Source organism: Schistocerca americana, chromosome 5 (assembly GCF_021461395.2).
Source record: "Schistocerca americana isolate TAMUIC-IGC-003095 chromosome 5, iqSchAmer2.1, whole genome shotgun sequence".
NCBI classification, from domain to species: domain Eukaryota; kingdom Metazoa; phylum Arthropoda; class Insecta; order Orthoptera; family Acrididae; genus Schistocerca; species Schistocerca americana.
Window position 1 is genome coordinate 155,804,642 of NC_060123.1, and position 18,149 is coordinate 155,822,790.

At 36.4% G+C, this 18,149-nt stretch overlaps 1 protein-coding gene across 8 annotated transcripts in view; it reads left to right on the plus strand.

The window, feature by feature from the left end:
- Positions 1 to 18,149, plus strand: part of LOC124616037 — a 98,647-nt gene that overhangs the window by 47,757 nt on the left and 32,741 nt on the right. The window contains exon 1 of one of the 8 annotated variants that reach the window (XM_047144263.1): positions 2,467 to 3,986. The exons of the other annotated variants lie outside the window; for them this stretch is intronic. Within the exon in view, the coding sequence (XP_047000219.1) occupies positions 3,964 to 3,986 (23 nt within the window). The 5' untranslated portion in view covers positions 2,467 to 3,963. Of the gene's footprint in view, positions 1 to 2,466; positions 3,987 to 18,149 lie in introns of those variants that run through there. 8 annotated transcript variants of the gene reach the window in all.

The following is an 18,149-nucleotide window of genomic DNA, read 5'->3' on the forward strand; positions in this document are numbered from 1 at the left end:
CCTAATGAACAGAAACAGAAGTTTCAATTTCAATAATGCCTGCTGTCCATCACTCAGTTTATTAAAATCTCAGTAGCCATTAAATACACAAGACCTGGAAAATCTTGAGACAATGTGTGGAATGTAAAAGCAAGCTCTGAAAAACTAAAGGGCATCAAAGTGTGTTAATTAAATGTAGGTATCACAAATAGTATACAGAAGACTCTAATTGCAATTATAAGTGTTAAACCAAAGTGTAAAGAATATCAACTGAGAAACTGATACCCTTCAAACTGCACCTCAGTGCTTCAAAAGAGATCAGATTATATAGTGAACTGACTGATATCTAGCATAAAAGTGAAGTTTTAGCTATTGTGAAGCTGTTAGATGCTATGGGGGCTCATGAAGGAGAAGCTGGCTATCTAAAGTGTGTTGTGTTGGAAGTGCCTAATTCTGCTCATATGTCAGAAAGTAATGGGGTTGAAGATCATTTAAATACTGAATTATTCACAGTGTGTGGAACCAGATATTTCTATGGGAAAAACAAAATTTGACTGAGTTTCCTTTTGAGAAAAACTGGCAGCAATATGTAAACAAATGTATCCAGAGTGGTGGAGGAAATAGGATAACATGTTTTATAAATACTTTAAAGAGAGAATTAGTAAACGTAGACAAAATTCAGTAAATGTGCAGACGTAGGAGGTCACAATTCCAAAGTGAGCATTAAACTACCTGAAAGAGTAACTGATGCCGATAATAGTAAAGATATGGAATTGGATGATATAGAAGGAGACTTATCACAAGAGCCTGTGGATAAAATTCCCTGTGATTTAGTAGGAAGCCCTGTCACCATCAAGGTTGAAACCTGGGAAAGAAGGCACCTGATAGACTCAGGCACAATGTATGAATGATCCACATTTCAGTTTAAGTAAAATTTTGAGAAAGAATGCCATCAGTAAATGGGACGAGAATTATCGAGAAATTTTAAACAAAATAAAACAAGCTTTATGTTACTGTAACAGCTCATCTAGTCCTAACTTTACTTTACCATTTTTTGTGTTTTGACTCCAGTGATTATGGGCTGAGAGCCCATCTATTTCAAATAAGTGTAGAGAATAGAGAAACAGTACATCATACCATCACTTTTGCCAGTAGAATTGCACTGAAACATCAGAAGAGATTCACAATTATGGAAAAAGAATTATTTGCTGTACACTGGGCGTTTAATAAGTTCAAAATTTACTTAATGGGACATATGGCGATAGTATACTCTGGCCATTAAGTTATCTGCAAGAATGAAGATTATATCATAGATGGTTAATGATGTGGACATCTTTCTCCAACAACTTGGTTATGAAATAAAATAAATAAAAGGTTCTGAAAACAAAGCAGCTGATGCTCTTTCACGGTAACCAGAATTTGCTTGACACTGAAGATGAAGACTTTAAACATATATAAGGGGTAAAAGACAAGACAAGAAAACAACTAGAGAAATATGTAATGTCATCAGGAGGAATCAAAACAATAATGAACTGAGGTTAGTATACAGTCTTTTAGGTAAGACAGCGGAAGATAAAGTTGTTAAGTTTTATAAGTTCACAAAGGTGAAGAGCTTGTCTAGCTATGTTGGAAGCTATGTTGACCAGAGCAGTTCATAGAAAAACTGGTAAATTACACCCACGAAAGTTTGATCATTTTGGTACACAAAAGTTACAGGACAATGTTTATTTTCACAGTATGGTAAAGCAGATAAGGAACTACACTTCAAATTGTCATGAACGTCAGAGAGTCAAAGTAAATAATGAAACTGTCACAAGAATAGACACAAAATATTTTGAGACAAACCTAAGAGAGCCTCGTCACTATCAATGTCTATGGCCTCCTCCCAAGTTCAAGAATTGGATACAACTTCATTTTAGTCATAGTAGATGTGTTCTCCAAATTTATTAAACTTTATTCTGTAAGAAAAGCTACCAGCTGAACCATTGTGTTAAATATAGAATACAAATACATAACACAGACTAGGGAAACCTTGGGTTACCTACCTGTCAATGACTCATAGTTTATTTCTAAGGAAATGGAAATTTTTCATTGGCGGGACAGGGTTAGTATATCTTACTCTCATCATATACTGCATCTAGCAACATTATGTGCATATTTCCTTGTGTGTTCACTCAGAACATATTTACTTTCTATGTCATTAAGAATAACTTATTCAATTTTTCACATAAAGGAGTAATAAATCCTATATCAAAATCACACTTGTTTACTAATTTAAATCAAATTGTGTGTGTGTTTTTGCGGGAGGGGAGGAGGGAGGGAGGGAGAGAGGGTGTGAGTGAGGGCTGCCAACAATGAGGTTATTTCCCACACAAAATACATCAAATTTTAGTCTATAGGAATAACCTAATTATAGGCAAAAAGAAAATGTCTTAATTATTTAATATTATTGCTAATTTATCTGGAAAACGAACATTGGACCAATTTCTGAAGGACAGGGGTTATTTCTAGAAACTGCAGCACCTGATCTTGAGAACATAACGTGGTGTTCACAGAAACTGCAGCAAAACATTTGATATACTCCCTTGTCAGAAAAGATTTTTTTTCTGAGTTTTCAACACCATAAAGGGACAATTGTTATTTTTATGTTACCTGATATGTGTGCATCTTTGAAATGACCTTGGCCAGGTTACCCTGCAAGCTCACTAGGTGGCAGGGCTGTGCTTATCAACACACTATTTGGGTTCTCTGTGCATTTGTAACGGTGACAAAATGGGAGCTGGAATGAAATGTCATGTGGCGAGGGCCTCCCGGTGGTTAGACCTGATCACCTGGTGCAAGTATTTTGATGTGACACTACTTCAGCAACTTGTGCATTGATGAGGATGAAACAATGATGATGAAGATGACTCAAACACTCAGTCCCTGAGTAGAGAAAATCTCCAACCCAGCCAAGAATCGAACCCAGGCCCCCAGGCACAACAAGCCGGCGTGCTATCCACTGAGCTACAGTGGCAGACTACAGAAGCAGATTTTAAGCTAAGAGTGAACAGTAAGTTCTGTGTTTCGGTTGGAGAACCCTACTGATGAAGTAAGTATATTCAAGTGAGGCACAAAAGGTTTCGTGATGGCTGAGATTCACTGCAAGACAATCCCAGAGCTGGTTGCCCATCTGCAATACATATGGATGCAAACATGGAACATGTAAGGCTGTTACTGCAAGAAGACCATCATGTAACTGCATGCAGTATCAGAATAACTTGATTTGAATCATGATGTGTGTCATAAGATTTTACTTGAAGATTTAGGGGAATGGAAACTAAATGTAAAACTTGTATCTGACCCACTAAGAGATGGACTGAATGAGGAATTTCTGCTGAACTACTGGATAGAGCTAGATGTGATTCCAGATTTCTGTCAAAGATTATTGCTGGGGATGAAAGTTACTGCTACCATTATGACAGAGTGCTGAATGATGGAGTCCTAAAAAACAAAATCAGGTAACAGCCTTAGAGAACAGAGACAATGTTGATCACATACTTTGATAGAAAGGATTAGTTCACCATGAACATATTCCTTCAGATTAAACAGTGAACCAAACTCTTTACATCCAAGTCTTGAACTATTTGCGACAAGCAATTCGATGTTGCTGCCCTGATACGTGATATTCTCAAGATTGATTCTTAGTGCATAACAGTGCATGACCCTACACTGCTTTATCTGTTACTGAGTACCTAGCTCGGCATTCTGTTATTGCTGTCCCAAACCTGTCATATTCGCCTGATCTCTCACCTTGCATTTGTTTTTCTTACTTCCTTGAGTGAGAAGGTGACTGAAAGGAAAGCTTCATCAAGATATTGCAGGACATCCAACGGTCTGTGACATACGACCATACAAGCATCACAGTTGAAGATTTCTCTGATTGCTTCTGAGAACTCCACAGACCTTAGCAGCTGTATATAGGTAGCCAAGGGGACTACTTCGATGGGAGCTAGAACAATTATTTCGTAAGTGCAATTTTCTATTTTTTTAAAACCTGTCCTGGAACTTTACTGACAAAGAGAGTATATTGTTTGAAATGCACAAATAACATTTATATGTGTATTAATTGGACAATTTTCATTTTCTTAATAATAGTTCATATGTTTGCTAGTACATAAGTTACATGCTTTCTCTAAGTTTCAATTTTGCTGTTATATTTAAAAGAAGTTGCCACTCACAGGATAGTAGCATATAAGATGGCTTTCGTGAAAGTCTACTGAATTTTGGGGAAGCTCACTTCTGATACTTCTAGTCTTTGCTTAGATTTAAAAATATTTTAAACATTTCTTTCCATGCAGTAATTTTATGCAATATCTATTATTTTAATTTAAGGGAATTGTGTTGTCCCAAATACAGAATTGTATTTTCCATATGAGGGTTTTCATTTCAGAATTTATTTTTTTGTTATTCTCCATGGGTATGTTGCCCACCTTTCTCTCATTAAGGACTAGAAAGACAAAATGTCATGTTTGTAGGTAAAACAATTCTGTAGTTGTAAAGGATTCCACTGTTGTTGGAGAAAAGCACATAGGAGAGTCAATCTGAAGAGGAAATATCTTATTAGTCAAAGGAAACAAAGCACCACAATTGATCAAAAATGCCATCTCGATGGGTCTTCAGACTTCTTTTATACTTACAAATTTATTGGAAAAGCGATGTTAACTTCACAGCTTACTTTGTACACAGACTAAAATTTTTAATACTAGTTTAACTACTCAACTGCTTTGGTATATTCCATTTCACACTTTGATATTTTCACTATATGGTTGTTATTTGTTCATTATATGTACCTATATTCACACATTCTTAGGTACACAGAATTACGGTGGAAATTTACCAAGTGTACATAGTATAGAATTCCATCATTAGTGGAATATGAATGGGTAGTGTAACACCTTACATTAGAAATCGGATAAACGGTGAAGCAATTTAAATCATAATACCTTTCAATCTAGTCTGATGTGGACCACAACTCATAACTGACTATTTAAATCACTACCTTATTAGAAGCAGAACATAAATTGATGAAATACATAATTTGCAAAGTTACCATGTAACAGAAGGTAATTATGTTCTTAAGCTTTTATATCCCAACAGGAAGGTTTGGTGACAGAGAATCCGGAATACATTCCATTCTAGTGAGGTTTTATTGAAACATGTAACATTCAAATTGCATCATAATTTACAACTTTAAAAAAAAGTTGGTTGGTATACTTGCTAACAGCCAAATTATGTTTAAGCTTTTTAAAATACAACTGGTTCATATACTTGTTGACAGTCAAATTATGTTCAAGTTTTTGCATCACTAAATTAATGAACAAGACTTAAAAATCACATTCTAAAAAAACTAACTTCAAAATGTAAATTTGCCAAGCAGGTTTTCTAAATGACTTCTTACTCAAATTAACTGTACTATTAACAGCAGAAACTGTAAAAATAGATTTCCATAAATAAAAGGCACTACAAAAATGTATTATTTATCCAAGAAATTGTTAACATGCAGTTAATTTTTAGCACTATCATTGTTTCCTGTTAATCACCTGCATAATGTCATATTTTAATAGGTAAGCTGATATAACAATTGATCTATGATCTTGGACACTTTGAGACTGAAAGTCATTCTCAGTTTGGATGTATTAAGGAACTGATGTGATTGTCAAGTACTCTGTATATGGAATTTCTGCATGACACTATTATGGACTACGCATTTTATGATAACATTGGGTAGAAGTTATTCAACAACTGAATAAATGAAGCTGTGTAACAAATTTTATGGCCAGTGTTTCTGTTTAAAACACATTCAACACAGTATGTCAGAGTGCACTGGAAAATACACAATGCATTTTCAACTTGTAGAAGATCAGCATGAATCAAATTAAGTAAAATCAAACAATTTAAACACTCCAGGTAGGAATATCAGCAACATAGAGATTGCTACTTACCAGAAAGAAGACACATTAAGTTGCAGACAGGCACAATTAAAAGACACACAAATCTTTCAGCCACAGCCTTCATCAGGAAAAGAGAACACACATTTATTTATTTATTTCATGTTCCGTAGATCCAGTTAGTGAGTCAATCACAAGGATATGGAACGTGTCAAATTGTACAGGTTTCAATTTAAACTTACAATAAATTCAAGGGCAATTCAATTCCAAATTGTACATAGTTTAAGTAAGACATACTATAAATACAGTAATAGATACAATGTCAGCTAGATAACATAACAACCATTTAACAGAAAAAGGAGTTTCAAATAAAGGTTATAAATAAGAACAAATGGTTCAAATGGCTCTGAGCACTATGGGACGTAACTTCTGAGGTCATCAGTCCCCTAGAACTTAGAACTACAGTAGAGTGTCGATTATCCAAAGTAATTGGGGGACATGGGTGTTCGGAAAACTGGTTTGTTCGGATAATTGAACTGTACATGTTTATTTTCCAAAAAGAAGTACTGTACAGTAAATTTATTCATAAAAACAGGCATCTCTTTTAGTATTACAAAGTAGCATACAAAGGCAACTTCAGTGGGAATATATAGTATATGGCACAGTTTATTAAACAAAAATATACACATATTACAAACACATTTTGCATGAACAATACACACAGTATACACAGTTTTTCTCCCTGTGTTGTAAGCTCACGAATGCCATGTCTTGACTTGAGGCATTTCCCAGCCCATGCTCACTTTAAAGTTCGAAGGCCCTCCAAGTTTTTCGTTGAACTGCATTGCCTTCTCACACAGAATGGGACCTGAGATAGGTTCTCCTTCCGATCTCTTTTGTGTAAACCACTTGTAAACAGCATCATTTAGATCTGTGTTAGCGGTGAGCTTCAAAGTTTTATGGCTTGTTGATCCATCAGTAGAATCAAGCATAGCTATAAAATTTGCTACGCTCGTCTTTTGTTTTTTTATATCCGTACTTGTCGACTTCCCCACCTTGTACTCATTGGATAAAGTGGTTGCAGATCCACCTTCTTCTAACCTTTTAATAATCTTGTACTTGTCCCTCATAGAAAGGACAACACGTTTACATTTAAGCATTTTGTATCGTCAAGTTCACTTCTTCACGCAGCAGCACACAAGTGGTCGTAACAGAGAACAGAAGGTGACTGTTTGTACTGTGAGAAGCTCTTCTTGGGGGTACGCAATCCTTCAAATTGCGCAGAGCAGCACGCCTCAACTCTAAGCTGGCGCAACTGTTGCTGTGAACAGCTTTGATACTGTCGCTACTTCTACTACCAGTGCCAAGCTGACAGAAGTGTGTTGATTGTTGAAACACAGCGACTGGCAGCTTGGCCAGTCAACAGCGCCTTGTGAAGGCCCCATTAGAAGCAATGTTCTGCCAGCAGTGGCCCAGTGCTGCGACTACTGTGGGAAACTTGGTTTGGAAGTGAGGGGGATGATGGACGGTAGGGTGGGAGAGTAACAGGTGTGAGCGAGTACACAGTTCGGTTAAGCGGTTGTTCGGTTGACTGACGTTCGGATAATCGATGCTCTACTGTACTTAAACCTAATGACATCACACACATCCATGCCTGAGGCAGGATTCGAACCTGCGACCGTAGCGGTCTCGCGGTTCCAGACTGCAGTGCCTGGATCTGCTCAGCCACTCTGGCCGGCTATAAATAAGAGCACAAAGTTAAATCAGATATTAGGCCTACAAGAGTAAATACAGGTACAGCCAATCTGCTGTTACAAAAAGTGTGATAATGCTCAAATGCTCAATAACATCAATTGAACTAGTTCTAGACACAATAAGTTTAGTGATTGTGTACATTTTCTTTCAAATATTCATCCACAGTATAAAAAGATTTCTCTGTCAGGTAATCTTTGAGAACTCATTTAAATTTTGGCAGTTCTGCAGGAACACATTTGATATGTCATGGGAGAGCATTGAACAGCTTAATGCTGGAGTAGTAAACTCTTGTACCAGAGTGAGATGTTTCATTTCGCCATGTAGATTGTTTTTGTTTCTGGTGTTATAGCCATTGAATTTCTGTTGTCTTGGTAGATAGAATAATTTTTGCACAAAAAGGTCAGCAAGGAAAAAATATACTGTGAGGCAGTTGTTAGGATACCTATCTTTTGAAACAAGTGCTTGCATGAGTGTCTTTGATGGACCCCACACATTATTCTGATTGCTTTTTTTTGGACAGTGAAAACTTTTTTGCAAGTGGTTGGTTCCCCCAGAATATGATAGCATATGAAATCAATGAGTGGAAGTAGCCAAAGTAGGCAGCCTTAATGCTGTCAACTTCAGCCACTGAAGAAATTACCAGTAGAGCAAATGTTGCTGAGCTAAGTATTTTACATAGATGAATAATGTGAACTGACCAATTACATTTGCTGTCTATATAAGCCCCCAGGAATTGTGTATCTTCAACTTTCTGCATTGGTTGATCTCTACATTTTATATTAATTTCATCGAAATTACTTTGTGATGTATGGAACATCACATAATGAGTTTTATTTGCATTGAGTGAGAGGCCATTTGAGGAGAACCAATTTAAGATGTCATTAAAAACAGTATTTGTAGTTTATTCAAGATTGTGATCTATCAAATCATCAATTAGAATTGTGGTATCATCAGTGAACAGGGTAAATTTGCTGTTTGTCTCCGAATGAAGAGGAAGATCATTAATGAAGATGAGGAATAGCAATGGGCCCAAAACGGAGCCTTGAGGCACACCACACGTTATCGCGCCCCACTCAGACGAGGCAGGTTCTCCAGAAGAGCCTTTTAGAATTACAGTCTGCTTCCGATCCTTTAGATATGATTGTAGCCACAAGCCAACAGTACCACTTAAACCATAGTATTCTGCCTTTTTCAAAAGAATTTGGTGGTTTACACAGTCAAAGGCTTTCATAAGATCACAAAAAATACCCACTGGAGACATTTTTTGTTAATGACTTCCAAAACTTGGTTGCTGAAAGAGAATATTGCCTGTTCAGTACAAAGACCAGCATGAAAACCAAACTGATTTTTGCTTAAGATACTGTGGAAGTTGAGATGATCTACAATCCTCCTGTGCATGAGTTTTTCAAGAATTTTCGATTTGTTGAAGAGAGGAATCACTGCAACCAATTTTAGTCTGTCATGGACAATACCTTCTTGTAGGGATGTATTGTATATGCTGCATAAGACAGGACTAACAAATTTATAACAGTGTTTCAGTATTTTACTAGGAATATTGTCCACACCAGCAGAATTTTTATTTTTTAATGATGTAATTACTCTTATGACTTTGCTTACAGTAACTGGAGGTAAAGATAACTGTGGGATTCTGTTGCTAATAGCTGTAGGAGGGACAATGATTCTTCCATAGAACCTTTACAGCCTGTCTTCTCTGCTGCTCTCAAAAAGTGGTTATTAAATATTTCTTCAACCAACTCAAGTTTTAATCTCTACCTGAGACATGTTCCCTGTTTTCCTGCCAGTTTCCCTCTTTATTATGTTCCATATGGTTTTAATTTTATTTTCTGAGCTTTCAATTTCTGATTTTATGCACATACTTTAAGATTTATTTATAACCTTCTTGAGAATGCTACAGTAAAGTTTGTAGTGTTGTCGTTTCTTTGGATCATTACAAGTCCTGAAAGAACTGTATAACATCCTCTTTGTTCTACAAGATGTTATTATCTCTGTAGTGATCCAAGACTTCTTGGCATTGCCTATGTAACTATTTCTAACTACTTTTTTTTTTTTTTTTTTTTTGGGAAAGATGGACTCAAATAAAGACATGAATTCATTTAAAAATGAATTGTAATTTTTGTTTACATCTTTTTCCCTATAAACTGGGCTCCAATCCATCTCTTTTAGGCTGTCACTGAATTTTTTAAGGTCTTCTTCATTCATTATCCTAATAGATTTCCAAAAATGCTCAGGACTGTAGCACACACTGATGTAATTGAGCTTAAGCAATTGACCACCATGATCAGGAAGGCCAAGGATTGGATGTACAGTGATCTCATTGCATTTAGATGTATCTATAAATATGTTATCTATCAGACTTTCACTGTTAACAGTAACCTTAGTTGGGAAATCTACTATTGCCATCAGATTATAAGACTCCATTAAATGTACTAAACCAGCTTTACTATTGCTCTCATTTAGGAAATCAACATTAAAGTCACCAGTAATTATCAAGTTCTTTGACTTTGAGTACAGTTTGGATAATAAAGAATCTAAGTGCTTAAGAAATACATTCTAATTCCCTGAGGGAGATCAATACAGTGCTAACACTAGAACCGTGAAGTCATTTGCAGTAATCTCAACACCACATACTTCAATTTTTGGCTCTATACAATGGTTCTTTAAATCTAATGCATTGTAAGATATGTTGTTTTTTAGATAAAATATCAATCCACCTTCTTCCATGATGGTTCTAGAGTAATGCGCTGCCTGACAGTAACCACTAAGCTGCAACCTTTCAATATCTTTTACATGATGTTCACTAAAACATAATACATCAGTATCTTTTATTCCTTGTGGTTGCTCTAACAGAACAGTAATGTCATTTACTTTATTACCAAGTCCTCCCACATTTTGGTGAAAAATTGTCATTGCTTTGGAATTACATGCAGATGTAAACTTTTGCCTAAAAACTTATCTGAAGCTACAGAAGTTGTACGTTCCTTACTACTAACAGTTTCCTGAAATATTTGAGTTTGAAACTGAGTCTGACTTGGTGGCTGGAGCCATTTAAGTGCGATTGGTTCCAGCTTTGGGGTACATTTGTGGACTTCTTCCAATATTTTTGTTTTTAAAAGGGTACCTAATTCTTTTTTTTTTCCTGATCTGTTCAGATTTGATTGATTGATTGATCCATTTTCATCTACAGCTGCACAATGTGCAAGAGATATTTGGCTTTTTATGTTAATATTAACAGTTTTACATATAATATACCTATGTACATAATAACACACATTAATATATCAATTAATGATGATGAATACTTAAATAAATGTTGTTACGCTATATACAGTGAGATAAAACACAAATGTTATTTTGAATGAGTCTACATTGGGTTTACATAGAAAAAAATTTAGTTTTGTAGATATTCATTTACTGTTAAAAGCAGTGATCAACCAAGTATGACTTCAATTTAGATTTGAAGTGACCAATGTTTTGTATGTGTTTAATGGTATCTGGTAAGGCACTGTATAGTTTGATACTAGGATGGATAAGGCCATTTTGAAATAACTTTGTGTTGGCACTTTGAACATGTACATCCAATTTTTGTCTTGTATCAGAGCTGTGTATTGTGTGATTTTGAGTGATGAGTGGTCTTTTTGTATGTAAGTTTTGCTTTAAATACATTATATTTTCAAGTATATATATGTAAGGAAGTGGCAGGATCATTCTTTTTTGAAACAATGGTCTACATGATTTGCGATTATCTACCCCTTCCATTACACTTATAATTTTTTTTTTAATTTTGAATGTTTTCATGGCATCTCCACGTGCATACCATGTCTTGTAAACACACTACTGGCCATTACAATTGCTACACCACCAAGAAATGCAGATGATAAACGGGTATTCATTGGACGAATATATTATACTAGAACTGACATGTGATTACATTTTCACGCAATTTTGGTGCATAGATCCTGAGAAATCAGTAACCAGAAAAACCACCTCTGGCTGTAATGCCTGGGCATTGAGTCAAACAGAGCTTGGATGGCGTGTACAGGTACAGCTGCCCATGCAGCTTCAACATGATACCACAGTTCATCAAGAGTAGTGACTGGCGTATTGTGATGAGCCAGTTGCTTAGCCGCCATTGACCAGACATTTTCAATTGGTGAGAGATCTGGAGAATGTGCTGGCCAGGGCAGCAGTCGAACATTTTCTGTATCCAGAAAGGCCCACACAGGACCTGCAACATGTGGTCATGCATTGTAGGGTTTCACAGGGATTGAATGAAGGGTAGAGCCACGGGTCGTAACACATCTGAAATGTAACGTCCACTGTTCAAAGTGCCGTCAATGCGAACAAGAGGTGACCAAGACGTGTAACCAATGGCACCCCATACCATCATGCCAGGTGATACGCCAGTATGGTGATGACGAATACATGCTTCCAATGTGTGTTCACCACGATGTCACCAAACACGGATGCGACCATCATGATGCTATAAACAGAACCTGAATTCATTCGAAAAAAAGAATGACGTTTTACCATTAATACACCCAGGTTTGTTGTTGAGTACACCATCATAGGCACTCCTGTCTGTGATGCAGCATCAAGGGTAACTGCACCCATAGTCTTCAAGCTGATAGTCCATGCTGCTGTAAACATCATTGAACTGTTTGTGCAGATGGTTGTTGTCTTGCAAACGTCCCCATCTATTGAGTCAGGGATCAAGATGTGGCTGCACGATCCATTACAGCCATGCATTTAGATGCCTGTCATCTCGACTGCTAGTGACATGAGGCTGTTGGGACCCAGCATGGCGTTCTGTATTACCCTCCTGAACCCACCAATTCTGTATGTTGCTAACAGTCATTGGATCTCGACCAACGTGAGCGGAAATGTCGCGATACGATAAACTGCAATCACGATAGGCTACAATTCGACCTTTATCAAAGTTTGAAACGTGATGGTACGCATTTCTCCTCCTTACATGAGGCATCACAACAATGTTTCAACAGGCAGCGCCGGTTAACTGCTGTTTGTGTATGAGAAATCAGCTGGAAACTTTCCTCTTGGCAGCATGTTGTAGGTGTCGCCACCAGCGCCAATCTTGTGTGAATGCTCTGGAAAGCTAATCATTTGCGTATCATAGCATCTTCTTCCTGTCGGTTAAATTTCGCATCTGTAGCACATCATCTTCGTGGTGTAGTAATTTTGATGGCCAGTAGTGTAATTCTCATCCAAAACTGGTTATATCTACACAAGTATTGTTAAAATGCTTACACAACTTTGCTAATTTAGAGTTCATTTGTGAGATAGCCTCATTTACACAGGACTGTGGGATTTAGTCATGTCACTTTGGAATGTTCACAACAAACACACCCCACTACAACTTCTTGAAGTTTAGCACCTGGTTTCACGATTCCACAAACATCGACACCATTAAAACTGCTTTTCACTATATCAGCCATGCCTCTACCATGACCATCAGCGAAAATGTGAAGACAATTTGTTGATGTTTCACTCACAGCATACTGGATCACGCCACTGCCGCTTTCACTGCTATTAACTGAACGTTGTGGCTTTAGAAGATCAAACCTAACTTTTTTCTGATAGTTTACCAGCAAACTCTTCTTATGATTGTTTTCACTTTTTGTGAGACTATTACTAGAACAAAGTACATCAAAATTGTTTACATTCTCGAACCTCGAAACATTTGCTGTAGACGACGTTTTAGCACCGAGTGTTTGATGCTTGTTGTGTACTACCTTCCATTTTGATGATTTATCAGCGTCATTTTGCAACAATGTATCCATGTTCTGGCAAAAGTTTTTGTTCTTCTGTGGATCCATCTTTTGCTTCAACTTCAGCTCCATATTTTCAGTCTTCAGGCTATCGGTTTCTACTCTTAGACTGCTGATTACACATTGTAAACTAGGAATACGTTCACTATACTTTAAGAATTCACTTTTGCACTTTACCCACGAATTTTTGATGGCTTAACACTATTCAGACACATAAGCAAGCTGTCCTCATGCACATGACTGCTAACTTGTAATCTTACTGTCCCACACTTCACCATTAAAGTTCCCATTCTTTGCACAAATTTTGAAAACTTCGAGAGGAGTAAGATAACAAAAGAAGAATTTTTTTTACTTATATTCATTATCTTGTTGTTGTAGGTTCCAAGTCTAGAGGTACATCCTTGCTGCTGAAATTTTGATTTAATGTGTTTCTGCAGACGAAATAACTGATGAAGATTAGTCTGTTGCTATGAATATCTTTTTATTTTATCCCATTCTTCTAAATCACACTGACTTTATAATTTCCACATAAAAAAACAACAATTATATTGTTGGTGACAAACTTATAATAACATCTACATCCGGCTGAGACACGCCCACTACTACTCACATTGTGCACTCTGCAGTAATCACAATTTCCAAAGAGTTTACAAAGCAAATGAGTTTACAAACTTTCTCAACAGGAGAAGAATCTTTACCAAATTATATCATTATTTCGTAAATAAACCCGGAAACAAATTTAATAATTAGTGTTTGATTGTGCAATTAATAATATGAATTTTAAGTATTCCAGAAATTTTATAATTTCAATTATTCTTAAAAGTAGAGTAATTTTAACTGTTAGTACATATCAATTGTAACACATTAAATTCCTTTTTATACATTTTAGCCTGAAATATAATGCATCATACACAGAATCATATGAATTCTTTTAGTGAAACAGCTGAGACGAAGGGGAAAGGATAGTATTGTATGGGTGGAGAGAGAGCTGAACACTGTCTGGCAGAGTGCAAAGGGACTAGAATGCCAACAGGCACAGTGTTAGGAGGTTGTGGAGTACCTGTTGGCATTCTAGTCCCTGCACATCAGACAGTGTTTGCATCTCTCCTCAAGCACACACTATGATCTCTTCATTTGCCCTGTCCCTTGCAGATTGCTGCTTGCTTCCCACATAATAGTTGCATTCTGGCTCAAGATACTGTAGATGGTAGTCATGTGTGCAAGAGGTGTGCTTGCTTGTGTTTATGAATGGTGTGTGTTTCTCTTTTGCTGATGAAGGCTGTGGCCTAAAGTTTTATGTAAGTGTCTTTTAATTGTACCTGCCTGCAACTTAGCATGTCTTCTTTACAGTAAGTATCAATCCATCTTTTCCTACATTGTTCAAATTAAGTAAAGATTTTCTTGAACCATTTAATCTTTCTTGGGCAGTGCTTACCTCTTGCAATGTGAGTGAACCACAAATTGTATACAAGAACTCTGAATGACATTTCACCAAGTCAGTCAGCTGTTACCAAGCACTAAATCAAATGTAATCACAAAAAGCAGTCTGATGAGATTAGAATCAACGTGGAAATGCCAAGTTTCTGGGACAGCATAATCAAAGTGTGTACTGGAATAAAGATTTCAAAAGACCTACTACACAGAGAAGGAGGTTTCAATTAAAATAACGGTTGGGGTCCAGCACTCAGTTTTTTAAAATCTGCCTGGCTGTCACATCCACCAGAGTTAGAAATACCTGAGAGGATCTGCCTTTCAAGGAATATGAAGTGAGCTCTGAAAAACAAAAGTGAATCAAGGGTGTAGTGGATATTGGGAATCGAACTCTGCTATATACGCTGGGGTGAGACCATCAATAGTTCACAGTCTTGCTGAGGTCCACACAGTAAGTACACATAACAGCAAAACTTGCAGCATCTGAGCAAGATAGCTGGGTTGATTGTCAAAATGTTGTACATGGAATGAAAGTAAAATTCAGCAGAACATCCAGAAGTACACCATTAATTAATCGTGCTGAGAAATCCTGAGAAGTGACTACCACTGTTAAAAGGAATGTTATTGTTGGTTCGTTGATTCAGGGAAGGGTACCAATCAGCGAGGTCTCAGTCCCATCAGATTAGGGATGGATGGGGAAGGAAGTCAGCCATGCCCTTTCAAAGGATTTTCTGAAATCTTTGCAGAACACTGAAATTGTATCAAGAATGGACTGGTTATTTCTTCAGCTTTTTTCATATAGTACTTCATTATAGCTAACTACATCCTCTATAAAAGATATGAGGTTACTTTTAAAACTATCTGCTAAGTCATTTATATATTACATGAACAACAAGGGTCCCGACACAATGTGCTAGAGTATGTCTAAAGTTAGTTTTAGTTCTGCAAGTCACTCTCCATTCAAGATAACACCCTGAATTCACCCTATCAATAAATCATCCATCACAAATTTCATTTAATACCTCTTATCATCATACTTTTGTTAGTAAACTTTGATGTGGTATCGAGTGAAACACCTTTTGGAAGACAAGGAATACTGCATCCACATGACTGCCTTAAACCATGGTTTTCAGCATGCCTATGAGAAGAGCACAAATCGTGTTTCATATGATTGATGTTTTTGAAATCCATACTGGATGGCAAGGAGAATGTCATTCTGTTCAAAATAGTATAACATAGCAGAATAGGGAACAACATCTTGAAACTACAGATACCAGGATTAATGAATAACATGCCCCTATTACTGTGTATTTTTCATGTGTGCTATGTGTAATTGCTAATTCCTTTACTTCTATTTCCACTTGAATATGAACTTTTTATTTACTTTGAAGTTGTGCAGACATAATTTTTGGTTTTTAGTTCATTTATTCTGATGTAGATTTATTTCCTTTAGAACAGGCATATACAAACAACAGCCCATTGGCAGCAAGCAGCCTGTGATTGATGTGATGGCAGCTCACTCCTCAACAATCATATTTGCAATTTTTTATATCTATCATTCATTCCTTTCTGTAAAGGTGAGGGCAGGTCCTTGCAGAACATAGTTCTTTTGAGCGTTGCCAGTGTAGGTGGCAATGGAGTAGGGAATCACAATTTTGAATAACAGCTTGTGTCATGGCACAGTATTTTTTACATTGGCGCTTGCCCAACAATGCAGTCACTGCGACTAATAAAAGATTTTGCCCGAAATTTAGCAACTTCACTAATATGAAGCCATCGCAAAACTGTACAAGGTTAAAGTAAAGCATGATTTCCATTTATTTTGTTGTTAGTGATGTGGTGAATCTAATAAACCATGTCCCAGACATGTATCTGCAGTAGTTTGTCAGAACATTCAGAGAAGCAAAGAAGTAATATAATAAAATTTTTAATTTATTAACTACTTGGCCCAGTTTGTTTTTTAAATTCCAGACATACACAATATTTGTTAACTGCAGCTGTAGCATTACCATCACATTTGCCATAAATAAACACCATATCGGCATATTCATCTGTCGTAAATTTGAAAGGCATCCCTATTTCATAAATAATCTACAAACTACAACAGTTACTATATGGTATTGTTAGGTGAAAGAACATAATAATAAAAGTGTATTTAGGTGAAAGAACATAATAATGACAGTGTATTTAAACATTGTCATTATTATGTTCTTTCACCTAACAATACAGAAAACTAACTCATTTAAAGGTTATGAAACGACTGAAACAACTCACTGATGGTCACCAACAATTACAAAAACGTTTCTACATTCTTAATGGAAAGTAAAAAAAATTATTTGTATAATAATCTTTGTTTCTCTGGATTTTATGGAAAACTACTGCAGATACATGGCTGGGACATGTTTTATTAGATCCACCAGACCAAAAACAACAAAATAAATGGAAATCATGCTTTAATATAACCTCGTACAGTTTTGTGATGCCTTCATATTAGCAAAGTTGCTGAATTTCAGGCAAAACCTCTTATTAGCCATAACTCCATAACTAAATATTTAGGGACCTATGTTTCTATTCTAACAGTTTCGGCAACAAGGGAAGCAGTGCAAAGCTCAAAGCTGGACTGTAAACTTCACACTTCTCTTTCTACAGTTGACTCACTTGAAACTTTTAGCTGATCCTCTTCTCTGGATATGCAGCTGTGTCGATCTCCACAACTTCTTCTCGGTAGAAATAATGCTGGTTAGAGGAACTATCAAATACTCTCTCTCACTAGAAATAACTTGGTAACCTCATTACTTTTGAATACATTATGGGAGTGGCAGTGATCAATGTGTTATAAATATTTACTATTAAAAACAGTCTTGATCACGATTTATTTATCAAGGTGACTGGTTTTGACCACTACTGTGGACATCTTCAGACCACTGAGTAGGAACCTCTTTCCATTGGAGAATTCTCCAACAGAAAGAGGTTCCTACTCAATGGTCTGAAGATGACCACAGTAATCGTTGAAACCAATCACCTTGATAAATAAATCCTGATCACGACTGTTTTTAATAGTAAATATTGGTAACCCCATACTTTCAGTCCAGTTCAGGTATATTTTCATCTCCACAAGTTTCACATAAACATACAAATCCTTGTAAGTCAACTACGATGACACCCATTAGATACAGTTAAACATAATCACAATTGCCTGGTTTTAACAACCAAATAATTTATATATGTCCCCTGCATCTTGCTTCAT